This window comes from Poecilia reticulata, chromosome 15 (genome assembly GCF_904066995.2).
Source record: "Poecilia reticulata chromosome 15, P_reticulata-male-v2, whole genome shotgun sequence".
Lineage (NCBI taxonomy): Eukaryota > Metazoa > Chordata > Actinopteri > Cyprinodontiformes > Poeciliidae > Poecilia > Poecilia reticulata.
The window spans coordinates 6,020,579-6,047,815 of record NC_088844.1 but is presented as its reverse complement, the minus strand read 5'-3'; the positions used below and the strand labels follow the sequence as shown (position 1 = coordinate 6,047,815).

Genomic DNA, 27,237 nt, shown 5'->3' with positions numbered 1-27,237 from the left:
AATGAATTTCATCTCGTCTTTAATCTGTGACTGGGGGGGTTACAAATGTTTGCATATGAAGGAAGGGGTTTTTAACCCGACTGGAGCCTTTGGTTGATGCAAAAACTACAACATAACAAACAATGCACCAAATGCACTAATCATGGCGAGGCTAAGAGGGACAGAAGACTCTAATCCTGACACCAGTCGACCAGAAGCAAAAGGCCTTCGTAAGGAATAATGCAACATCGTGGTCATAAAGTTCATTTGTTCATAAAAGTGTCATACTACTAACAGATTATATGGCAATCTTCTTTCTTACAAAAAAAAATACAAACGGTGTTCTCAACAAAACGCTGTGTCGTCACATCAGGTCTGGGCACTTTCATTTAAATACCAATACTATTGATACCAGGGTGAAGCTGATCAATACTTTAGCTTCCAGTCTCTCTTCCATATGTCCAGCAAATTACTAAACTTTGCTCAGAGTCAGTATTTAAAATGCCAACTATCAAAAGCCTACGTTTTTTTCATTTTAGTGCAGGATTTTATTTTATTTTTTTAATCTTTACAATATTTGCTCTCATAACATCATCTTTCTTAATTGCACAATCTGTTTACTTCCTCCTAAGTACAGCTCGACTCCGACGCTGCGCCCAAACAGCACACTTCTGTTTTAGCTCTCTCAATTTTAGCATGCCGCTTAAAAACAATTCATACTGGAACTGAAAAAATATGCATGTATGTAATGATGTGTTCAAAGCTCAATGAGGTTTTTCTCTAGCCTGTGGAATCACTGACGCCTTAGTTTATATGGCACTGGATGAATATTTTATTTTTATTGTTTTTATTGTTGTACTGTCTGTTTTTGTTTTTGTTGTTTGTTTTTGTTACTTTTTATGGACCTTATTTATGACTGAATAAATAGGATTTTAAAAAACTATGTATGCCTCAAAACTTAAATATTACTATGACTGAATATAATAACCTTTTTGTCTTAAGTGTTGAAGGAGAAAATAGTACACCTGTTTACAATACATGCAGATTACAGTGACAGGTGATAAACAAGTTTGTGCAGTAAATGAATGTGAATGTGAATACAATATGAATATGAATGTGCAGTAAATTATTTGATTTTTTTCTATATTTTGTTATATTGTAGTCAGTTAATAAAAATAACTTTCATTAGCCCTAAATTGTCCTGTATTTTATCAAAATTATTAGCTTCTGACTGAACTCAAACCACCAAAATATTCAATGACAATGACAGTAGAAGAATAAAAATATATTATCAGAATTGGTTTGTTATAAAAGAGTTCCAGATACACCTGTGTCTGCTACGTCACATCTACTTTTAGTGTAAACCATGTTCAAAAAGACAGACAGACAAAAAAAAAAATTCCCATTTAGCATCTCTGCTACTTCTGTGTCCAGAAAATGTTGTTTATAAAATCTAAGACATTAAATGTGAATATTCTCCAAGAAGCAGCTGCATTCTGGTTCCCTTTTCTTCAGCTAAAATTTGAAATTTTATTTTGTTTATGTAAAAAAAAAAAAAATTCCACGGGAGGGAAATGTCTGTTCCAGGGCATTTGATCTGAAGATGGGTGTGGAAACAGCAGCTCTCTTACGGCCCTGGAGGCGTTTCAGCGCCGCGCCGCAGGGACGCTGAGGGACGGACTGCTCTCATGTTTGTCTGTGTTATTCCGGGCAGCGCTGCTGTTCAAACTCTGGCTTTGTGTTGTTCTTGGTGGTGCTGCAGCATCTCTGCCCTGATCGCGTGAAGACAGGTCTGACGGGGACGTAAACATTAAGAGGAGGGTGACGTCAGCAGCAGCAGCAGCTCCAGTCAGTAAAAAGACTTCACCTCATCCACCTCCTCCTCCATCTGCGCTGCTGCCTGCTCCCCTGAGGTAGGACAGGAGTTCCTCTGAAGGCTCACAGTTTCATTCTAACCCAACACTATTTATTTCTTTTTCTTTCTTCTTCTTCTTCTTTTTTTTTTTTTTACTTTTTCCGTCATTTATTCAGGCAGAGTTAAAGTCCTGCCGCCGCTCCGCTGGGACTAAAACACCATGGGGGGACTAGATGCGCTCCGTCAGTTCACGTTGATCAAATGGCTGAGAGAGGAGCGACAGTCCAGGAAACTGATTCTCTTCATTGTTTTCGTCGCTTTGCTCCTGGACAACATGTTGCTGACGGTGGTCGGTAGGTGCAACCCGGCGTCCCTGCATGAAACTTTTGCACTTTTCTCTCTTTTCTAACTCATGTTTTGTTTTGTCCCCCTCCTCCTCCCTAATAATCATCTCTGATCTTCTTTTCTACGTGACCGTATTTCAGTCCTTGAACACAGGTGATGAAACTATAAGCTCTTCTGCGGCCACTTATCACCGCCGTGTTGTATTTCAATATATTATTATTATTATTATTATTATTATTATTATTATTATTATTATTATTATTATTAAAATAATAAGTTACGATGGCAAAAAAAATTACGTTAAGCAATTTTTGAGATTTTTAATGGTTTAGTTGTGTTTTTTATTTATTTTTGTTGTTGTTGTTTGTGTTTGTGTTTCGGGCTACCGGGATCCATTTTGACTTCATCTCTGTTCAACACAGACAGGTCCGAAATCATTGTAGGACCTGGAACAGGCCTGATCATTTACATTAAAACCACAACTGCATCTTCTCACTTCTTCTTCCTTCCTTCCTTCCTTCCTTCCTTTTTATTTTTTTATTTTTTATTTTTTTTACCAAGACTATCTGATTCTTTACAGGAGAAGTTTGCTTCTGGAAAGAAAACTTAAGAAAAGCGACCATAATCTGGCAAAAACACAGCAAACTAACACAATTCAGACTGTTTCTCCAGGCATTTTTTTTTATTGATGTCATTTTTGCCTTAATGCACCATGTCAAATTTCAACTCCACAGAATATGTTCTGCACATTTGAAAAAAAAAAATTATTATTTATTTTGTGCCGCACAGTTGCCTTTTGAAAAAATCCACCAGGCACATCTCTGTAACCCAGTCCTACTGCAGCCATTGCTTTGAGCCATACCTTGTAGTGAAGGTAATGCAATTTCTGAATAGCTTCTGAGGGAGGAAAAAAAACGCATTAAACGGGGATTTACTATGGAAGGAAATCATTTAAATGTTAATGTCTTAAATATAAAACCTAAAATATATGTTTAAAAATACATTTATTCTTGCTTTTTTGTTATTTTTTGTAAGTTTATTGTTAATCATTCAATTGAGTCGCAATTTTAAAGCTTAGACTCTTAAAATTGTTCATAAATACGTGTTGTATACATGTCAGGCTTTTGTTCTGCTAACGTGGTTGCGGCTACTCGGTTCCGGTACCAACAACGTTTCCCTCCAAATGACATTCCTTTTGTCCTTTAGGCTTCAGGCTGTTTGGCTCTTTGATCCTCAATCTGATAAGTAATATTTGTCTTGAAATCTTCCGCCATCTTAGAATTCCAAAACTAAAATGCCAAATGCCCCATGTCTAAGCAAAGATGTTCTGATCTTGTGTAAAATATTTCTCCACTCCTTCCATCAGTGCGATGCCAGTCAGCCTGGATGTCCACCTGGGATCGTTGATGCTAAAATATCGCCTGGTCTTTCGAAAGCTTTGTATTCAGCAGCTGTTTGAAAGTGTTGAAAAGTAAACTAAAGATAAAGAGAGACGTTACTAGTCATGATCATTACGTAGACATATTAGTGAGTAAAATGTATTTATATAGCACCTATCAGGGAGATAGGCTTTACAAAGATGCAAACATAAAATCATAAAGACATACATACATAAAAGGCAGCAGCCTATTATTATTACTTAAAGAGAAATGTTTTGTGATGCGTTAGAATAAAACTTTGACAGCTTTATTTGGATACTGATGTCCATTAGTCCTGTTTCCCTGTGTTGCTGATGCGTTTGCCTCTCTGTCCCTGTAGTTCCCATCATTCCCAGCTACCTGTACAACCTGGATGAGTCTGCGGATGTGGAGATAATGAACGGCAGCCTGTCGCCACAGGCTCCCTCCGGCTCTTTCCAGGCTATTGTGTCTTTGTACGACAACAGCGTCAGGTTATCAGGCTCCAACTCCACCGTCAGCGCGGGTGACCCGGCCCGCCCCACCCCGGCCCACGCACCGCTTCCACGCAACTCCTCCGACTGCCCTCAGTCCACCAGCAGGCTGCTCAACGAAAATGTCAAAGTTGGGATGTTGTTTGCTTCCAAGGCCACTGTGCAGCTGCTCACCAACCCCTTCATAGGGCCGCTGACCAACAGGTACGGCTCTGCTCTGCTTCGCTCTGTCAGTTACAGACCGAGCCGTTCCTACGTTGAGCTAAATGTCGACATGCGCCTGAGTGAACAGCTTCTTAGGGATTATGCTTCATACCACTTTTATATACTTTGCCTTCATGTTTTAAGACCTCAAAGAAAGAAAGTTGTCTTCTTTAGCCAATTTAATAATGAAACAATCACTGACTAATATTGATAACAATGATTCAAATTTGACCCGTTTTGTTGGATTCCAAATTGGGTCAAATCTAGAATCTGCAACCTTCTACCAATTTTGAAACTTCAAAACAGTTTTCATCTAAAAAACTATTTTTGTTTCACAAAATGAAGACTGACGGTCTTCCCAAACTGTTTTCATTCACGGTTAAGATCAGAATTATTATCCCCGCTGATGAAATTACAAAACACTCTCAATAATTCAGTTCCAGACTAAAGGTTTTCCCATGAAAGTTTGAAACGTGGCGATGTGATTTGGAAGTCTGTTCTTTGGTCCGAAGAGACCAAACCTGAGCTCTTTGGGCACAAACAGCGATACTTTTGTTCGGAGAAGGAAGAGAGAAGTCTTCAAACTTAACAACATAGTTCACAATGTTAACGGTGGTGGAAGCATCATGATGGCTGAGGGCTGCTTTTTCTGCTTCAGGCACTTGGAAACTCGTTGCTGGATCATGAAACTAGAACATAATGTTGGTATTTGGAAGGATAAGTTAAAGAAATCTGCTGCGACATAAAAATCCTAGAGTGGCCCAGATCTCAGTCCCATTGGGAATCGGTGGTGGGTGCTTCCAATAGGCCGTGCAATCTAGATGAGCTGCGATGATTTGTCATGGAGTATGAAGAGACGTGCGTCAGCGAGGCTGCTGTCAGATGTACGACAGAGAGGCCACCCGATTGGCCATCAAATGTCAGGAGGCGTAACGATGTTGGCCTCACCAGTGTTTCAGTTTTCTGGTCAGAACATCTAGAGCACATACTGATCAAACTGATGGAGGTTTTCCTCTTAACGTTTTGGAAGCAATATGAGTAGGTGCAGTAATAAACATGGCCATGTCCATGGAAACAGTAAGAATATGAGTTTCCATCAGAGGCTGTAGTTGTTCCTAATGTGCAGCAGAAAGATGCTGCCTCAGAAACGTTCACATTTTTAATGCAGATATTGGTCTTTATGTGTATTTAGTTCTAATCATTTATTTATTACCTGTCAGGTACTTATTATCTAATCATTTATTTAAATTATTAATACTGAGTACGGAGGAGGTCCCATTTCCAATGCAGTTAGAAAAATATAATAAGTGGTAAAGTAAGAACTAATTTGATCAATAATCAAGGTTATTCTGCAGGCTGCTCTAAAAAAACAAACAAAAAGAACCTCTGAAATTAAGTAATGAGTAGCATATCATCTAAATATCAACTTGTGAGAGTTTTTGTTTAAATGTGCGCACTTTACTAGAATATCATTAACATATATTAAATTCACTTTTTATAGATTTGTAGTAAAATCTTAGACTGGTCATTGTTTTGTTTGTTTTATTTAGTAGTTATGGAGAAAGCTCATCCCAAAACTACTGAAATAAATGATTTAAATACAACTGCTTTGTATCTCAAGTCATAAAGTTTATTTACTAAAAAGTTTTTAGTTTTGTTTTCAGGGTGATAAAAACCCAGTGGAAATAAGAGTAATCATTTCTGCATAATATTTAATCCAACAATCTAGTTGCATTTTGCTGTAATCTTACAGTACGTACACTATTACTTTTTGGTTTTCTGCTCAATGTTTAGTTTTATATATTTTTGATCAATCCTATGTGTTTTTTTCCTCATTTCACTGTATGGTTTTAATCATTTTTAATTCTAAAGTTTGTGTTTTTGAAGTGCAGATGTCTGAATCGTTTGCAGCATTTCGTTCACATGCTGTCAATTTTTTGAATGACAATAAAGTGTCAAGTATCAAATGAGCATGTGAGCAAGCTGACTCAATAAGAATAAGTTTAATAGTAATAGGAATTTGGATGTAAAATTCTTAGCTATTAATTTAGATACAGAGTTAAAAAAAAAAAACATATTGAAAATCTATGCACAGATGGATAAACTTACTTGGCCTGTTTGGTTTAAAACCTCCTCAACTTGATTTGTTTAGTCAGAACTTTCTTCAGATGTTACGGGAACCTAATGGGATTTTGCAATAAACTCTACAGAAGAAAAACTGGAAGAGAAAAATATCTGACATGAACCAGACTGGATGGAGCTGCAGCACTGAGACACACACTTCTTACACATCACAGGCTTCCTGTCAGAAACGGCTGAAATTGTGAATTAAATTTCCCGTTGTGTTTTTAAAACGGAAAGCATAATTGCATGTATGGTCTTATCTATGCCAATATCTAACAAAAAAAAAAAAACAGACTCCGTTTAGGGGGTTTTGATGAAATGGCAAATGACAGTTTGATGGGGAATTTTTTTTGTGGATAAAGATTCATAACGACATATCTAAAACCACTGGATCAAACAGAGCAGAATTCCTGATTACAGAGGTTTGGATGTGTGTGCATGTTTACATTTGCCTGCTTTTGCCCAGATGACTGCAGTGTGAGAGATGCTCAGATTTCAAACCAACAGGAGCGTGACAGATTGAAAAAGAAGAAGAAGAAGCAAACGTCAGGATCAGCTTGTCAAACCTGATAGCTGGAGCAGCCACTGACACAAAGACAAGAAGCATTTGGTTGGTTTTTATGGATTTAGTTCTGTACTATAGCTAAACAGTTTTGAGATTAAAGCCAGCGTTTCATCGGCAGCTGCAAACGTTTAACACGAAACTGAACAAAAATCTTTTCATCTTTAGATGTACGATCTAGATAGATACAGCGATGGATCCGAGCTGCTTGGCTGAAATTGATTTTTGACCAAAACATGCACTCAACTAAACAAGCTGGTTGCTGCTATCCCACTGTTGCGATAGTTGCAATAAAATGTGCAATAATAATTACTGCTGTAGCCTAAGCAGAGGGTAGACCACAGGTTTAAGATGTGCTGCTTTCTGACAGGAACAGATTGTGTCTGTGTTTTTGGTTTGGGTTTAAAATATCGGTTTTGTCGCTCTAACATGAAGCACTTCACTCAGTTGTTGTTCCTATCAAGGTTTACCAGATCGCAGGGCAAAATATGCAGCCAATGGGATCATTCAGTGCAAAAGTAATGCTCTCAAATTGTCCCAACATGAGGCATCAGTCATCATTTGTCAGTGTTCTCAAAGGCCTGTCATGGCATCACTGATCACTTTAAACCTCAGTTTATTGGAATGGCTTCATGACATAAACTGAACGAGTGCAAATGTAAATTAAGTAAACTAAAGATACATTCCGTGGTCTTCATTGATCACTTTCATTTCTAAAGTTCTTAAATCAGTTTCTCTGGGTAGTTTGTCACATGTTTCTCATCTTTGGTTGTTAATTAATACTTAATTTCCTTTTGTGGTCAATAAATCATATATTTGCATATATTTTAAATTAAAATAGGAGGTGCAAATGCAGTGATAAAACTGTTCTGCTCTATCTACTGAAAAAGATTATTGCAACTATTTGCATAATTTATTCATTTTATGTTAAAAGTTACTTATTTCTTTACATGAAAAGTAAAATTCAAGTAAAGTTAAATACATTTTTGTCAAGAAGATTAAGCAAAACTAAATGTAGTAAAGGAAATTAGTAAGTGCACTGGAAAATCTAATCAGTTCACCAGAGTTGAAAACATGGTGCAAACTCATTGCCTCAAAACAATCAAGATTGAAGTCTTTAAAATGTTAGCAAGTTGTACATCTTAAGTTTATACAAAACATACAACTTTAAGGCATTACTAACTAACTTGATCATTTTAAGTTCAATTAAGATAAACAACTTTTGGTGTCCACCTTGCATTAACTGTCACTGGAAAGCAGTGATAGTCTGATGACTTATTGTAATAAAATTGATAATCATAAGCAGAGTGGGAGCGGCGCAGACATCTCACCCATGGTGCAGTTTCAAATATGCAAATATAAATGCCATAAATAAGCGCTCTGCTGCTTATTTATGGCAGCAGAGCGCCGTAAACTGGTAGTATCCTCATTCTAGATGAACTGACTGCATAGATAAAACTTTGGAGTCTTTGTTTTGCCTTCAACATCTTAAAACTAATTTTTGTGATCAATACAAAAGTGGTTTAATTAGTTGCTGCTGGTGGTGGCACAATGCATTGTGGGATAGCTTGCTAGCTAATCCTGACTGCCACATATAAACCAATGTCCTAAAAAAAAAAATTATATTGCAACATATAAACGCAAAAGAAACTATTATGTGGTGTGATTTAAGTATTGTAAACCTAAAATAACTTGATGAATTTTGTTTAGCTGTACATGAACTAAATAGCAAAGACATCTGAGCATATTTACTACAGCATGGTCCAGGGCAGCAAACTGATAGACATATATTTGTGTAAAGATACTAACTTGAGTTTTTAATGCTGGTTTCACTGATTCGGTCACATTAAATTTACTTCACCACAGATTCGTTTTTCTCAATGCGGCAAATAAAATCATTTGGATTTTTGTTGGCTTTAGACCCAGAGCATCCAGACATAACGGTGCTGTGCCTTAGATGTAATGATGTGCTGAAATGATTAGGTTGTCTGGCTGCTCAAGATTGGCATCGCTGGAGGATATTCTTCATGTATTTCATTATTATTACTATTTAATCTTCCAATTATTTGATCAGCCATTTTTGCTGTCTTTCTTATGTGTATGTCCAGAAAGCGGGTGAACATTTAACAGTAGTTTGTATCTGAATTATGTTTCTGGTTTACAAAGGAACTGTGACCATAACCCACAGCGCACATTCATTGTTTCAGACCCAGCTTGACCCATTAGTATTTGATTTAACCACTAAGCTTATGATGTAAAGAGGACAAAAAAAACAAAAAAACAACCCTTAATACAGACAAACTTGTAGTTATACTGCAATATTCAGCTGTTCTAGAGGTCGGCCGCTTATATCGCCTGTTCTGCCAACTCCACAGCCTTGGAACCCCAAAAACATTTTTAAGCGTGACAAAAAAGGAAAAACTGAAGAACTGCGAAAGGGAGCAAATATTTTCACAGTTCCAGAAGCGAAGAAAAACTCTGCTAGATCAGATATTGTGTTATTTATTTATTTATTAGCAAAATTGCAAGTACGTGCTCTCAATAAATTGACATTAATAAATGATTCTCAAGCAGGTCTGCAGCTTTAACATAGCCGCCCCGTCCCTGATAACGAGACGCGTTTTTAGAGGGAAAACAAAGGGCTGACTGCCTGATATCTCCAAAATTTATCCCAAAAGCAATATTTAGTTTTTCAGAAGGACACTTCATATGCAGTAATTGAGGCATTGCAGCTTGACTGTGCCTTTCACTCCTCACAGAGGACAAATCGAGACAATTCAAGTGTGCCTGATGTTTACTGCGAAAACATTGCAACTCTGATCTGACGAAAACCAAGCTCGGATTAACACGGCTGGTTTACCCTTTCAGTCCTCACTAACACAGGTTGTGATGAACAGACATGAAGACATAAGGACACAGTAGGAGGACAGATTGTGGAAATTAAGGTTTCTTATTTGTAAGAGGTAAGCAAAATGAAAAGACAACAGGTTATTATCAAATAAAATAAAAAAAAACAGTTTACCTTGTTTACAAATGTCTCTTGTGAGTTATGGGTTTGTTTTCAAAGGGTTTCTGTTCCTGCCTTGTTTTCAGATTGATAACAGTTTTCTCAGTCGTTGCTTCATCCTCACATTTTCAGATGAAATAGATTTTTTTGTTTAAACGTGATTTTTTTTTTTTTTTACCTCCTCAGCTTCTACTCAATTCTCCATAAAAATGCTTAAGTATTTCTACAACCCAAAACATGATGTATATATTGCTATTGCAGATAAATAACACGGCTTTTACCTTCTGTGTCCCTTTAGAATTGGATACCAACTTCCTATATTTGCTGGCTTCTGTATCATGTTTCTGTCTACCATCAGTAAGTTCAATCAAATCAGTGCTGATGATCAATAAGTCGCCCTGCCTGCTCTGTGTCGGATGGTTCATTCTTTGTAATTCTGCTGTTTTTTCCTGCTGTGAAGTGTTCGCCTTTTCATCCAGTTACACTTTGCTGTTTCTGGCCAGATCGCTTCAAGGTGTTGGCTCCTCCTGTTCATCAGTGGCTGGTAAATAACCTTTTAATTTTACAAACTGAAGACAACCTGCCGGTCTGTTTGTCTATTTGAAAGTTGATGAGGTTCTAATATTGGAACAAATGCCTTCTATGCTAAGGTTTTCCCCAACTTTTATTGAATCATGCTACGTTCTTAAGCTCTGGGTTTAAGAACATCTGGAGTTAAATGTAGGTATCATGGCTTTGACTTTAGTCTCTTTCATTAAACATTTTGATGGGCCCGTTTTGGTCATTTGGTCATAACTCACCAATCCATGCAGGAACACGTCGTTCTCACACTTTCAGGAATCAGTTTGGGATAATGGAACCAAACATGGAACCAAGTTGGCCTGGTGTGACGTAGAGCAGGACGCATAAAATGTGTGCCCCACTTCTCTGATTCTCGGTGTTTCAACACATCAGTGGTGTGTATGGCCAATGGAGAAATCACCCTTGAGTAAAAACCAGTGACCTCTTTTGTCTTGGTCCACGTCACGATGACCTGCCCTGTGTTTATCCAGATAAAACTGGATAGTCTTTGTATATGAAGTACAAGTTTACTTTAACCCCCCCAACCCATTTCATCGTGATCTTTTTGAGAAAATGTTTTGGGAAAGTATTATGCAATTTTAATGTAATGTCATTGACCTTTTTTTTTCCTTGGTCCAAGTCAGTTGCTATTCTGGATCAGGTCAGGAACTGACAGTGTATAAATGGCTTAAACAACCCCCAGCCTCGTAGCTTGTAGAAACATGCTAGGAGGCTGGGGGGGAGGGGGAAGCAGGGGAAGGAGGTGAGACATAATGTAGCATCAAGGGATGAATTAGAACCCGACCTCAAACATACTCATTCATGCACAGATGACAGGTGACATCTTTAAATTGTACAGATTACTTCTGATATCATCCACATTTAACACTGTTCAAAATGTAAAAATTAAGTTATGACCAAAAAAAAATTTAATGTGAAAATTACAAATACAGGATGAAAACAAGCTGTGGGTCCCTGGACAGACAAGGTTGATGCTGGGTAGAAATGTTGTGCAGAGGTTCTCTTCTCTTCTCTTCTCTTCTCTTCTCTTCTCTTCTCTTCTCTTCTCTTCTCTTCTCTTCTCTTCTCTTCTCTTCTCTTCTCTTCTCTTCTCTTCTCTTCTCTTCTCTTCTCTTCTCTTCTCTTCTCTTCTCTTCTCTTCTCTTCTCATCTTCTCTTCTCTTCTCTTTCTTTTCTTTTCTTTTCTTTTCTTTTCTTTTCTTTTCTTTTCTTCTCTTCTCTGAACTGAGCAGCAGGACAAACACAAACCATACTGTCATGTCTGGCACATGACAGTTTATTGTGGCTAGAAGCAGTAAAATCCTTTCATTTACAACTGAAGTGTTAATATTGGGATCCTGTGAATAAATACATTTTTTAGAATTATTTGCTCTCAATTGTTTCATGCAGGTTTGGCTCCCTGACAAGCAATTCACCCGTCAGACAAACAGGCGTTAGATAACACAAAAAAAAGTCTAATAAATTGAGACTCATAGAATATTTATTTTTTTTTTTTTTTAGTATTTAATGAGACTGATATTATTTTTAACACATGCTGTTCATACCCATACATTTTGTGTAAGCGTTAGCAGGGAAACATCTCATCCAGCCACTTCCACTTTGTTACAGTTATATCTTTCACATTTTATTATTTTTTTAAAAATATTTTTCATCTCAACATGTCATTACTTTGTCGTCTCAATCTCATTGTGACTCGGTTGTGCGTGTTTGGAAAGACGTTTTTAATCCAAGGCTTGAGCTGAGGCTGCGGTGTGTTGCTGCGTGTTTCTAGGTATGGGGATGCTGGCCAGTGTGTACACAGACGACGAGGAGAGAGGTCACGCCATCGGGATCGCCTTGGGAGGTCTGGCTCTGGGAGTGTTAGGTATGCACACACTCACTGCAGCCTGGCTTCACATACTTCGGCTGCATAGTAGGAGCCATGTGTACCGCACGACCTGCAAACACCTTCAGCATTTTCCTGTTGAGTCCTTCCTTCACCCATATCTAAAGGAAAGATATATTGTTATTACTATTATTTTTAAATATATAAAGCATGTCTTGTATGTATTGATATCTTTATTTTAGATTGTTTTCGTTAGTTTATATGATTATGTTCATTAATTTCTCAGCAGTATATATAATATGTTGCTGTAGTGCAAAGGAAGAGCACTGAAAATGCATCTAAGAATAGAACAAGGGTTCTGTTGTGTTGTTCAAGGGCACTTCAGCACTAAGCAGTTTATGCTTCCAGTCCGAGTGTTGTTGCTCCACCAACAGTACTGGGACTGGAAGCATTATGAGCTGATGTGTGTGTTTCTTGGTCAGAATCAAATAGAAAGCTGCACTCACACTGCAGCCTGAAGTGACCCAATTCCGATTTTTTATTTATTTTTTTTGACGTAATGCGACCTGTATCTGATCTTTTCATGGCAGCCGGAACAGCACAGGTTTTGTTCTTTTTCAAATGCGACCCGGATATCCGACACGTATCCGATTCAAATGTGACCTAATGTCCAGGTCGCATTCATCCGACCTGAACGTCGCCTCAATCACATTGGGACATTTTTGAGAAAAAGCATAGGAAGCCTCCAGGTTTAATTCCTACAGCACTGCACGTACAGTTTTCCTCTAGGAGATTGATGTTTTCTTTGTGTTCTGCGTTCTGTTATCATAATGATACAATCTTTCATTTCAACAAATTACAGTAAAAGCGTAAATGTTTTTAACTGATGTCCCATTAACAGATGTCCCATTTTTACATTTTATATTATTTGTCTTTAAAACCTTATCCATAGTTTACATCAGAGTCCTCTGTTACATTGACCAAATGTAACATATACAGTGAAAACAAAGACTTGTCATTCTGAAGTACTGGCATGTTCACTGGCACACATATTTAATTTTGAGAGACAAACTAAGGGTTTTTGAGAAAGAAACTTTCTTTTGCATTTAATCCATGGTGCTTTGTTGTTTGGAACAGCTGCTTTGAGAAAAGCACGTGCTGTTCTGCAGATGTCAGAAATGATTTGAGAAATGCACCAAAGCGACTGAGGAAAACTGTAACGGGTGAGCATGTTGCTGCCTTTGGAAAAGCAGGTTCAGTCACTGAATGCAATTCATGGATCAAAGACGCCAGTCCTTGATCTTGTTTAGCAGTAGATATCACTATTGACCACACATAGAGCCCATCATTTAAGGACAAAGGCCAAATAGAAAAGAACATGTAATTTTATAAAACTCTGTACCCGGACTGTCATTTACAACAAGAAAACATAGGGTTGCCCTTTCTTAGCATCCATACATTCATTGACGGATCGGACGTGCTAACTGCAGTGATTCTCAGTCATTGTTGTCTCCTACAGTCGGGCCCCCGTTCGGCAGTGTGATGTATGACTTTGTTGGGAAAACGGCTCCTTTCCTTGTTCTGGCATTCCTGGCGCTCTTTGATGGGGGTAAGCGCCGATGGAGAACAGGCAGACTCCTAAATATTGCTCAGGGTTACTTTACCACTTTGAATCATCTCTAATCAACTGGATTCCAGTATCTTTTTATTTTAATATTTAATATATTTTTTCAGCTCTGCAGCTCTTTGTTCTTCAGCCTACCAAGGTAGAACCTGAGGTCAGTGTGTTTCTCATCCATTCAGCTTGAATATGCAACCCAGCTGCCCTACAACTGTTAATAAGTCGTACTGTGTCGGTTATCTGTCCGGCAATGTTTTCTACATATTTTATAAGATGCCAAGTTAGAAATTGTCAAAGCCTCACATGGTGATGTGAGGCTTTGGCACTTACATTAAGCTCTGAATGCATATTTAATTAAGTCTCATGCCTTTATTCAATCAAATGGCTCCCTGACAGAGAGAATTTACCCTTATTGAGTTGAAACTGAGAGATAAATAATCAATTTTGTGAGACTACAATTTTCCATAAATATTTTTTTCTTTATTTACTTTTTTTTTTTCTACCTCCTTTCTTGCATGTTATATATAACCAATGTATCAGTCACATCTGTTGATTGATACATTTAATATTCCACTGTTTGGGAGTTGTCAGTCACCGCAGTCATATTCTCAGTTCATATCAGAAATGATCTATTTGACTCTTCATTATTAGCACTTCTGTTCTTAAAGACTCAAATTTTGTAAAGCGCTTTACAGAAAACAGAAGAAACATGCAGTTTGTAAATAGTTGTTATTGTCAGTGTCGGTTATAAATAAGAAACATATTGCAGTGCAATGCTTCTAAAAGTTGCTTTGCTCAGAGGTATCGACATGCAACGCTGTACGTTATAATCTACATGTTTTTCTTCGTTCACACAGAGTCAGAAGGGAACGCCACTGTTCACGCTGATGAAGGATCCGTACATCCTGATCGCTGCTGGTAAGGAAGCAGTAGCAGCACTGCAGGTTTGAGGGAAGTTTGTTTAATGGCGTTGAAGAAAGAGCAGGAAGACTGATGGACTCAGATGCTGTTTCAGGTCATGTGGCCAAGCTAACAGAACCAAAGCTCTGCTTGGTTCAAATCACGACTTCTAGTGCTGCTTGCTAAACAGTCTGAAAAACCGAGGAAGCAAATTTTATGTCACTCTGACTATTTTCACAACATGTGGGCAAACCTGGAACAGCTCTGGGCCGAATCTGGGTGGGCTAAAGGGAAACGCTCCTTCATCTGACCTTACAGAGAGTTCCACACCCCACTGTCTGGACCCAGTACTGCACACATTTTATTCCCCTTTTTTTCTTTCATTATGTAGCTATTTAGAGGCTGTTTGCATTATGGACACCGCCTCAGTATTCCAGAAAGAACATCATGGTCAAGACTACCTTTATATTTAACTAAATATTTGCAGAAAGGGTAATATTTACAGAGGGTGTTGACAATTATTGTAATGATCGAGACTTTGTGATGCAAACTAGTTGTTGAATTTTTGTATACTTCCTCCCTACTGCCTTTAAATTGACAAAAATAACTTGTTTTGGGATTTATTATTTTTTGTTAGCATCATTTCAGTGGTTACGTTTTAGTCAGAGTTATGAACTAAAATAAAAAAATGGTAAATGGACTGAACTAAAAGACATACATTTAACAGAAAATGCTGGTTCGGTTTAGTTTGGTTGACAATTCTGTTCCATATCTGATAGGATGGATCGTATGTATACTAAATTCTCTGAAATAAAAAAATAAAGTGAAAATTAGTCCAAAGTGAAATGATGTTTATTTGTAGACTGGAGAAATATGTAATATAATAACAAAAACACTAAATTAACCTGCTATTGCCTTGATAAATTATTTCAATGGAAAATTTTGTTGATGTTTTATGTTTCCTTTTTCCTCATAAAAGTATGACTTTGAAAGGAAGAGTAGCATTTATGTTAGCATAGCTGTTCGTGATTCTAACCAAATTCTTCAGCTCCAGTGTTATAAAACATCTGCCATAATGGGATCAAACAGGTAACAGAGGCAGCTGGCTGGAGCTGTTTATGTATCTTGTTCCAGATGATTGTTTGTTGGAGGAAAAACACATTAGAACCAAAGAACAAAAATAAACCATAATTGAGACTGTATGTAGTTATCTTTAATCTTCATCTCCAGGTGCCATTTGTTTTGGAAACATGGCAATTGCCATGATGGAACCAACTCTGCCGATCTGGATGATGGAGACCATGTGTACCAGGAAGTGGCAACTAGGTATTTAAGCAGAAAATGCACAAAACTCACACCGCAACCTACACCGCCACAGAAGCACACAAATGTAAAAAAAAAAAAACACAGCATATAACCAGAACATCTGCTGGTTCAGGTTTACTGTGTTGAACTGTAAGTGAGACTCCTTTCTATGAACATTGTTGTTCAGAAGAAAATTTAGAAGAATCTAACTTTTAAAAAGTCTATAATTTTACATTGTCATCTATTCTATTGTTAGATTTTCCCACCCCAGGTGGGACTCTTTGCTGCTTCCCCACGGTTACCTTGGTCAGGTAGCTGCTTCTCTGAATGGTGCTGTCCTTGTCAAGCTGTTTGGTTGAGGTATATAGCTGAGGTTTGTGGTTGTGCACTACTCTTTCCCCTTTCCAGATGAGGAATTCTGGGAGAAAAGTTCACAGTTTTGGTTATTGTTTAAGCGTCTCTACAAACTTCCTCCGTGTCTGCTGGGTTTCCTGGTCTTCACGATGCTGCTTGTCCTCCAACACCAAACCTCTAAGGATAAGTCCTTGCTAAGGCAAAACAGCTTTGTTGGGGAAATGAAAATACATACTAATGGGTTTGTTCTGAAAGGGAATCAGGTGCTCTGGATTTTATTTGAGGTTTGTCAAAGTAACATTTTTAACTTCATCATTAGAAGCTACTTTGCATTGGTCTATCATCAAGGAACTGACGATTGATGTTTTAAAGTGATCAAATGTAGACAAGTGTATTTAGAAGGTATACTTTCAACTATGAGCTGTGTGTGTATGTGTGTGTGTGTGTGTGTGCGTGCGTATAAAGCTCTGTTTAAATTGTCAGTTAGCAGATGTTGTTGACATTGCCTTGCCACAGACTTTTCTATTATATTTTTTTTCCTGCTCGCTTGTATATGAAGTCTAGGTCAGATAAAGAGGATGAAAGGGGAACAGGATATTAGGATGTCACATGCTGGCAGGTGGAAAGGAGACTTCATTACACACAATGCGAGATGTACAGCAGCTCTGTGTGCAACACTGATAAACATCTCCTTATCTTTGCCTTTCTGCCCACACCTCTGTTCCCTTTGTGTCTCTGTCTGTGGCCCAGGCATCGCTTTCTTACCAGCCTCCATCTCCTACCTTATTGGAACCAACATCTTTGGCTCGTTGGCACACAAGATGGGAAGGTAGGGAGGGAAATTGTCCTTATCTACTTTCCTCCACTCTGCCTCTGTGGATGTGGTATCTGTTTCCGCTCCTATAAATGAGTTTCAGGGGTTTTAATGTTTGCGTGATTGCGCCGTTATTGAAGCCTTGACAGAAAAAGGCATTCGGTAATTCCGTTATAAAAATGTAGACTTTTCTTTAAAAATGATTTTGTCGTTTGGCAAGCAATGGTTACTGGTCAGTGTTACAGTAACAAATTTCTTGAGAAGTATGAGAGTGCTGGACATTTTATATACCGTTTTTTTTGTTTTGTTTATTTTTATCCTGCCTTTATTTCTTCATGAGCCCTGCCCATTATATGATTCATCAATTTACAATATCAATTTATAAGTTGCAAAGAGAAAAAACAACAACAAACAAACAAACAAAAACGTCATTCAAACAAGATTTTTAACAGGAAATTTTTATCTGGAGCTTTTAAACAAATGAATTACAAGAGGAGAAAATGTCAGATGGATATGTGCATTTCTTCAGCAATGTTAGAACAAACTTTAAGCTCTTCATCTGTTAGTTTCATTAGTATTCAATCCCAAATCAATATCAGAGCACATTCAGTACAGTCAACCCACAAAGACAGCAAGGAAAGGGACAAGTGACATGAGGTGGGTGATTCAACATGACACCAAACCTGAATCAGTGACAACTGCTAATACTATTTAGTAGCAATTCACACCATAAGTTGTCTCAAGATACTTTAGAGAAAAAGAAAAAATGTTTTCTTTTTAATCCAATTATACAGATAAATTCCATATCAGCCATAAACATTCAAACTGAAAACTGGCTAAAAGGTTTTCCATCTTAGAAAACTCAGCCTTGAGTCATTCACTCACTGAGAACAGTGGAGAGTTGCTGTGTTGTGTCGTTGACTTTGCAGCAATCGCTTCCATCAGTTTGCTGCCCTGGTCCATGCTGTAGTGATGCATATTTATCTTAACGCCACTTGACTCCCTGACTTTTCTCATGTGTCCTTCCTTTGTTCCAAAAGATGTTCATGAATGGCTCTGGGGATCGGCAGCCCTAGAGCTAGCCATGTACTATCTACCAGGTGCCTTATCCACTTCTGGTTGATCTGAAAGATCCAGTCATGGATCCAACCTCTGCTCATCCCCTTTAACCAAGTACTAAAATTGGGAGACAGCTTAACCTGCAGTATTTGCTGATTCACTGCAATTGTGTTGATTTTGTGGTGCCAACCAGTGTGACAGATTACACAAATTGTTCCATCAGGTGTTTGTCCATAGAAGATTGTGTGACTTTCAAACACTGTGGACAAAACGACTAATTTGTTCATTTTTGCTAATTTGTGAAAAGTACATTGAAAAAGCCCCTGAGTGATGCAGCCACGCTGGGCAGAATGCCTTAGCAGAGCCAGTTTAGTCAGATTGTTTGTTTCAGCACACAAACGGGTAGCTTTACATTAGCTGCCAACACACAGCGATTTTTACAGGAAACTGAACTCCTAACCCCTTATGCACGACTTTTGGACCAGCACGTTTCCTCCTCTCGATTCATTGTTTCCGCAGCATTCAACTTCACGTGTACTAACAGCCACTTTTGTTCCAAACACTAGTAAATATCTCAGCTGTCATTACTCAGAGGACTATTGGCTCGGAACAATTAGATTAGTGACGGACTGTATCCTGACTACTTCACATGCTCGTGGAAATAAGAGATGACTTGATTTTTTTCTTTTTATCTTAACTTCCTTAGTTAATGAAAAAAACTTTATTTGTACAAAAGTCTGCTTTTCCCGGAATGTTAGAAACTGCCATGTCTTAAATGTGGATCAATAATCATGTTATGCAGATCTGCCTTTTGTTGTGATTCACCCAACAACTGCAAAATGGTATAACAACGCTTTAAATTATTCCTTTTAAGCTGACATATGAAGTACACAAACCTATGAACTGTAGAAAATGTGCTGATGTATTTGATGCTGTGCCGACCTTACATTCATCCATTTTCCCTTACATTGAAAATGAGTCAGCTGTGACAACACCTGTTTGTTTTCCAGGTGGCTCTGCGCTCTCATTGGAATGGTGGTGGTCGGCTTCAGTGTTATTTGCGTGAGTATATGAGAGACGTTTGAGGAAACAGAGTAAACGCACACCTTAAAGTAAATTTTATCAGCAGTACTTGGTTAAAGTATCAATTTAAAATGGATGTAAAACATGAACCGAAGCTGAACTTTTTATTGGGATTCAGCAGAGTGGCCAACTGGGTTTGGCCCCTTGTTGCTACAGTTTGTATGTTTCTGTTTTCCTTGATCATGCCAGGATTGTAAGCCAGTTTCCTCCACAGCTCAGTGTGCATGTTTGTTGGTTGGACATTCTAAGTTGCCCTGTAGATGTTAGTGTTTTCCTGGTTGTGTGTTTTCCTGGCTGTGTGTCTGGAGAACAGGTGGCCTGTCCAGAGTGTTTTCCACCTTTTCGCCCAATGACCACTTAAAATAGACACCAGCCCCCCCACATCCCACAATTCTTAAAAGAGAAACATAATTAACTGAATGGATGAATTTGTGATAAATTATAGAGACACTGTGGTTAATAACTAATTTGTCTGCTTTAGGTTCCTTTTGCCAGAGACATCTACGGTCTTATTCTTCCAAACTTTGGTGTTGGTTTTGCCATTGGTGAGTTCTCACGTCTACTTGCTTTGTTGCTACGTGTAGTCTGAAGTGATAGTTACACATGATTTCTAAATGTGTCTCACAGGCATGGTGGATTCCTCCATGATGCCTATAATGGGTTACTTGGTGGACCTGAGGCATGTGTCCGTGTATGGAAGTGTGTATGCCATTGCTGATGTAGCTTTCTGCATGGGATTTGCTTTGGGTAAGTAAGAAACCAAAAATAAAAGCTTTGAACGATACAAATTATTTAGCTAAATAATAGCTAACGCTATGTCAGAATACTTACGTTTTTTTTTTTTATGTCTGTTGAGTGTAAAAAATGTACTGACTTTGTCTTTTATAACTGAGTTTGTTTATCCGCATCAGTTCATTAAAGAGCCATTAGGTAAACTGGCCAAATGCAATTCATTTACATTAATTTGATCTAATTGCAATTCAATTCAATGCCATTTGCATATAATATAGTGAGGTTCAGACACAAATTTATCTACGGAAATTTTAAACTAGAACTACCAGCAGTTATCTACAGGTTCCAAGCTTGACTGAGCCCCTGGCAATACCCCAGGGGCAGCAAGTATCCTCAGGATACTGTGAGGATGAGGGCATTCTGATCCTGAGGTATCCTCTCCTCATCCTGTCAGCCCAGTGTTGTCTGGTCTTGACTCCTTAAAGGTGCAGGCACCATGCAAAGCTCTCCTCCACGTTTCCTATCAGCTTGGTCTCTGCAGGTGTCACTGCAGGTCAGCCAAGAATTGTGAATTTGGAGGACAGTGGTTAATTCTTCAAGGTTTTGCAATTACAATGCATTCAGCCTATGGGTAAATGTGTAACACATTTTAAAAATGTGTGCTGTGTAATCATAAATACTGTAAGACGACTCTGTTTGCATCTGGACCACACAACAGCCACTGAAAAGGCCCTGGGTCAAAGGAAATGTAATTAAATAATAAAAAAAATCTGATCTGGAGTTAAAAAAAAATAATAATATAAAAATAGTTTATCATAAAAATCCCAACATGTTTTCTGATGACTGGTTCTAAATCTGGAGTAATATAAACATATATCCATGTCCCCAGACTTAATGACTTTTTAATGAACCATAGTAATCTGCCATTTCAATCTGTAACTTGCAATGCATACCCCAATATAAAAAAAATGATAAAGGCATTAGATGTTAACAGGACCAATGACCATAGCACAGGTCAGGAAACATAATGAAGAATCTCCACAGTTCCAAGAGGGTTCCCTGTTCGACAGGATCAGGAGAACGGTCAGGCCTTTAATGGTCTTTGCTTCCCTCCGCGGGCTTGGAACCCTAATTACCATCTGACTGCAATGTGTTCCACAACCAGAGTGTAACATATGTTAGAATCTATTATGTGAATGAGACCTTTGAGATTTTGATTGGAGATTTAAAGGGCTTTATGATTATTATTATTATTATTATTATTATTATTATTATTATTATTATTATTATTATTATTATTATTATTATTATTATTATTATTATTATTATTGTTACTATATGGAGAAGCAGCATTCAGCTTCTATGCACCATAAATCTGGAACAAACCTCCGGAAAACTGCAAAAAAATTGAGTTCACTGTGAGGTGAACTCAAAGATCGTCTAAACAACAGCAACACAGAGATGAGAACAGAAGTTGGTTCTCTTGACTGAGCAAATGAATTACACCCAAATGACTTACTAATCAACTAAAAAGTTCAACATCTTCTTGTGAGAAACAAACTAAAGCTTTCATCCAACTTGATCTGATCTTATATGTTCTCTTGTTCAAGAATGAACAAAATGCTTGTGTTAAAACGCTTCATTATTTTCCAACACCAACTGTTCGCCAGCCTTTGGCCCAGATCTACTTTCCTTCATAAACAGCCTCTCTATTCAAGATATGACAATCAAAACTCCAGAACTCGACTTCAGTGTCCTCTGACTGTCTACTATTAATCTACAGCTCAGATTTATTCATCTCAGCACTAAAAAAAGTCAAGCAAACAAATCTGTGCAGTGTTTCCTTGTTGCAGGTCCATCCATTGGAGGATCCATAGCTGAGAGCATCGGCTTTCCTTGGCTGATGACCATCATCGGAGTAGTGGACATTTTCTTCGCTCCTCTCTGTATCTTCCTTAAGAATCCACCTGGACAAGAAGAGAAAATTGTAAGTTTTGACCCTAAATTCAACGTTGCCTATAGGAACAAGTCCATCAATGAGATGTTACCCAAAATAAAACTCCAGGATGGTGCACCCTGGACAGAAATTTAAGTGAAAATGAAAGCAGCCGAAGCAAAAAAAAAAAAAAAAAAGATTCATTTATTTCTCTACTGTTCACCTCGGTTTAATGCATTGCGCACTTTTGGCCTGACAATACAATTTGGCTTGTTGAACAGGTAACAAAAAAACAAATAAGCAAGGCTCAAGAGAAAAATAAAAAAACAAAAAAACAATCACCTCTTTAGCTCAGCCCCAAGCGAAACACAGCACAGCGCCACTGTGTTCCACGTCAATTGGATTTTAGGGAATCTGTCGAGAAGTAAATGTTTCCAGGTTGTTAAAAGGTTACCTCGCCACCTGGATGCAGGATCAAAATAAAAAAGTGAAGCAATGTGTTGTGTTTATTACGCTGTAGAAACATATTGGTATTAAACTGATCTGAGCTCTATTGAAGAAAACCGAGTCTGAAACAAAAACATGATGTAAAGAACATCTCGGCCTGCCTGGAGAGCAGACTGCAGCACTGAGCCGGTAAAAACAGCCACATCAGACTGTGTGGTTTTTATCTGGACCAACAGAATTAGGCTGGATTTTATTCTGTGTGGGTTTGTAAAGACTCCTTGAATTTCACAATGGCTTTTTTTTTTTATCTGCATGTTTTGCTTGTGATGATTTTGAGCTTTGCTGGCCGACTGGAGGGGCTTAGGAGACAGAGTGAAAAAAAGAAACAGAAGAACTGATGTAGTAATTCTTTCCATGTTAATATAAAGTAAAAAGTCAATAGCAGGAGATGGAAAACGTTTAGTTGCTGTTGCGTTATCTCAGACGATGTCCCCCTACAAAGGCATCACAGCTAAACACAACAGAAGCTACTTCTAGAGGCCAGACGGAGCTTCTGTAGAACGAAGCAAAAACGAAAACAAATTGGAGAGTAGTACAAAAAAATAGTCAGTTTGTCCTCCAGACGCCTTAGCTCATTTGAATTATTATGTATTTTATTTGACTCACAGTTTAAGAAATTTTTAGTGCGTACAAAAGCATAAGAGGTTTTCTGATTCATCACAGAGCAGCTCTGAGACAAACAACCAGACGCACATCTGATTCATTTAAAATGCATGTTTTGGACATTATCTGGAGAATTACAGTCAGTCAGATCATAAGACCTTCTGGTTGTGATGAAACATTGAGAAAACTTGGCAGAGCTGGAGTGAAGGTCAGCTGAGGCCAGTAAGGTCAGCCATTTAATTCAAGCGTCTACAGGAACACATCCATCCATCCATCCATCCATCCATCCATCCATCCATCCATCCATCCATCCATCCATCCATCCATCCATCCATCCATCCATCCATCCATCCATCCATCCATCCATCCATCCATCCATCCAACCATCCATCCATCCATCCATCCATCCATCCATCCATCCATCCATCCATCCATCCATCCATCCATTTGATTGTGTCTAACTTTGATCCCACCAACATGAGCTAATCTTTGTGAGCTGGCCTGATACAGTCCAGCAGTGTTTTGTTGATCTAATCCATCCACCTGCCTGAGTGCCTTAACCACCTGTGTGCGATTCCTGGTAGAGCAGCCGTCATCACAAGCACTCTGTGGCACGATGCTCATTTGTTTTATTCCACTCAGCATTCATTGGCTCACTAATTCCACTGTTGTTTATCTTACATCCATCTTTTGATCACCTCTGCTATTCCCTATCTTCGGGATTTTTAAATCTTTTCTGAGTCTTCTGATACGTTTAAGGGTTCGGACAGGATTTTTTTTTTTTTTTTTCAGGCAAAAGGCTCATTGTCCAAACGTCTAAGCTTTGGACAATGATCACCTCTGGTTAAATCAGAGCAAGATCTGTAATGCTAGCAATAAAGTTTTGCGGCACAGCCTTGAGCTTGCTCCAACTGTCTCAACAGGCTGAAACTTCTTCTCTGCAGCTAAATCTTCTCACTTGGAGTTTTTGGATTGTTCCAGAAATCTTTTCTTTTTAGCTGCAATCTTCTCAGCAGTTTCCCCAGAATGGCGGCTGCACTCCTTTGTTAGGAGGAAAGCGTTGTTGGCAGATCGACCAACGCTTATAACCCTTGACTTTTAATAACAGTCAGTCTGTGTGAGAACTCACCCTGGGAATGCATTGAATAATTTTCATGCATTCAGGTAAGGTTGTTGGGAAAATTATTATCATTATTTTAATAAGAAAACCAATTTTTTCTGTCTTTGCAGGCGATCTTGATGGACACAAATTGTTCAATGAAGACAAGGTCCTACACCACGCAGGGGACGTACTACCAGGGCGACGACATGGACCCAGAATATGACGATTATGATTAACAAGACGACAGCCAAGCAGCTGAACCCCCTCAGATTCTATATTTTGTTGTACAAAAAATTTAAAAAAAGAAAAGAAAAGAAACCCGGGGAATAAAATGAAGAATCACAGCCAAGATAATTCCATGTCAATGTTCCTGCATTTGGTCGTCACTGTTCAGTGTTCTCTTCACAGTCGTATCGGAGGAAGCCAAAGTTGTTCTTAATATGTGCATTTTGTGACAAGTGGTTTTAGCCGACAGCCTTATTCAGTGAGAAGATGTGTCAAAAAGCACTTTGCAGATAGGAAGGGCAGCGAGGACAGTCTCTCTGATGGTTTATTTCGAATTCAGAACATGTTCATATTTAATGTTTTTTGCCCTTTGAGTTCATGTGTGTCAACATTACTGTCTAGAAAATATTAGCGGAACTTGATGTCCGGGTTGTGATAACTGCTAAGTGTGTGATATGTCAACAAAAGTAAGAGAAATTTGTTACATTTGTTTCAGATTGATGCAAATAACTGTTATGGATGAACTGCAAGGGGACAACAGTAGTGCCAAAAGTAATTCATTATTTAAACCAAGAATATTGGTTTTTGTTTGGCGATATGTGTTCAGCTTTAATTCCACAGAATTTGACTAACCCATGAAAAAAAAGAAAGATACTAAATGAATTTGAAAAAAAAAGCAGCAAGTGCAAACATAAAAACGTAATGAAAAATCTGTAACATTTTCAGTCCAGGATCTATATGGTTCTAAAGTAGGGTTCCTTTTGTTTTTGTTTCTGCTTTTGTATGTTGAATTTTGGCAAGACACGTTAACAGTTAACAAAAGTAGTTGCTGTCCTGTTTTTTTTTTTTTTTTTAAAGAAACATATCAAATAGGAGTATAAAAATATATCCAGCTTGTGAGACTGTACACTGTACTGGGTTAGGACAAGGAGAAAAGATTTTAACGATATTTTTGGGGAAACTATTAAGCCCATGTTTTTTGTTTTGTTTTGTTTTGTTTTCACAAATAAAGATTTTACAAATTCAACTCACAATTATTGTAGAGTAATGCGATACAGTCTTGACCAGTCCTCTGTTAACAAACGCAAAGTCCACAAAAGTGTGAAATAACTTCAGTGACAATTACTGAAAGTTTCTGAAAATGAACCAATTAAACTTATATCTCATGATGATGATGATGGTGGTGGTGGTACCTCTAGAAAAAATGTAAAATCATTTGACCATAGGGACATGTAGAGCTGAGCTATGTCCTCTAATTAGCATAACGGCTGTCTTTAAGCTGGTAACCAGTCAATTGGCCTATTTAAAGGGTGACCAGTTGTCAGTGTGCTGTTTGGTGACGTGGTGCACCACACTGAACATGTACTACAGGAAGCAAGAAAACTTGATGCTCCTTTGGCTGCTGCTGCACAGATTATTCAGATGTTTCAGAGGTTTCGGTAGCCAACCAGCAGGAGGAAAATCAGAGAAGGATTTCATTTTAAATGTTCTTTACCCAGAAACATACCGTTTGTAAAATCTTTATGTGGCTTCACGTGTCATGGACTGGGATTGGTTTGTTTCTTTTTTTTTTTTTCTCTCTTTCTCTCTCTCCATGGAAACGATGACACTGAAATCAAATCCAGCGACAGTTTGGATTTTCAGCACCATTAGCTTCTCTCGCCTTTAAATGCTTTGAGTATTTTACTAATGGCCGTCTTGCTTTACATGTGATTTCACATTCCACCCATGGGAGCTCAGAATGAGTCAAGCAACATGCGAGCTTTTTCAGCATGCTCCAGGAAATACTCGTGTTGATTGTCTGAAGCGCGTGCTGGAAGACAGCACAATGAGTTGCCATGACAGGGAGATGTGGGAGACAGTACACTGTAATCAGTCTGTCCATCTTAAAACTGGGCTTCAATTACTTTGCAGATGCTCGCACAATACCTCTGTTTCCTTATCAACAAAAACCGGAACATTTGTCTTCTTGAATAACAATATTAAAGGGAAAAAATATATTTATATATATATATATATATATATATATATATGTTTTGCAAAAAGGTGCAGCAGTAACATTAAAATATTCCGAGATCCTCAAAGGAACCCATCCTAAACTAGAATACGATATGATATGCCTTCCCTTACAGGCAGTAAAAACTGTCTCACTACAGATTATTAGTCTCAGCATAACAGTTGCATAAATGGAGAAATAGGTCTTTAATTTTCTGATACATATTGTTAAGAGGGTTTCCCCTCAGTGTATTACAAGACTGGTGGGCCACCAGGCTTTATTTGTGCTCCCACCAGGATTAGCATTGTTAATTTATCTTAGTGTTTTTTTAATGTTTGCCTTTTTTAAAATACTTTATAGTTGGTGTCTAGGTATTAATCTTCCAGTCTTCCAAAAATGCATAACTATCAAGTGAAATTTTCAAATTTCTTGGGAACTTTGAATCTACATTTTTTAAATCAAAAACATGGCGACTGGATGGAAGGCCTCCCTAATGCCCCGAGCACTAGCAAGTTTTCTGGGGGAAACCCTGGTTATAGATACTGAACTTGGGACTTCCAAATAGGGCTGCACAGTGGAACAGTTGGTAGAGCTGTTGCCTGGGTTCGATTCCCAGCCTGGGGTCT

The 27,237-nt window shown here is 38.1% G+C and overlaps 1 protein-coding gene across 1 annotated transcript; it reads left to right on the top strand.

Moving 5' to 3' along the window:
* Positions 1-1,547: 1,547 nt before the first annotated feature.
* slc18a2 (solute carrier family 18 member 2) lies at positions 1,548-25,649 on the top strand. Its single transcript, XM_008428976.3, has 16 exons — positions 1,548-1,892; positions 2,011-2,187; positions 3,938-4,274; positions 10,266-10,324; positions 10,428-10,511; positions 12,321-12,413; positions 13,894-13,983; positions 14,109-14,152; positions 14,853-14,913; positions 16,126-16,221; positions 17,305-17,383; positions 19,438-19,489; positions 19,992-20,055; positions 20,138-20,257; positions 22,096-22,229; positions 24,519-25,649. Exons 2-16 carry the CDS (start codon positions 2,055-2,057, stop codon positions 24,624-24,626), a joined length of 1,554 nt encoding a protein of 517 aa, XP_008427198.1. The 5' UTR covers positions 1,548-1,892; positions 2,011-2,054; the 3' UTR covers positions 24,627-25,649.
* Positions 25,650-27,237: the final 1,588 nt, after the last annotated feature.

Coding starts and splice junctions, on each gene's coding strand:
- slc18a2 (XM_008428976.3), top strand. CDS start 2,055: ATGGGGGGACTAGATGCGCTCCGTCAGTTCACGTTGATCAAATGGCTG. Junction 16,222..17,304: donor TACCAGGAAGTGGCAACTAG/GTATTTAAGCAG, acceptor TCTGTGGCCCAG/GCATCGCTTTCTTACCAGCC. Junction 20,258..22,095: donor CTGCATGGGATTTGCTTTGG/GTAAGTAAGAAA, acceptor TCCTTGTTGCAG/GTCCATCCATTGGAGGATCC.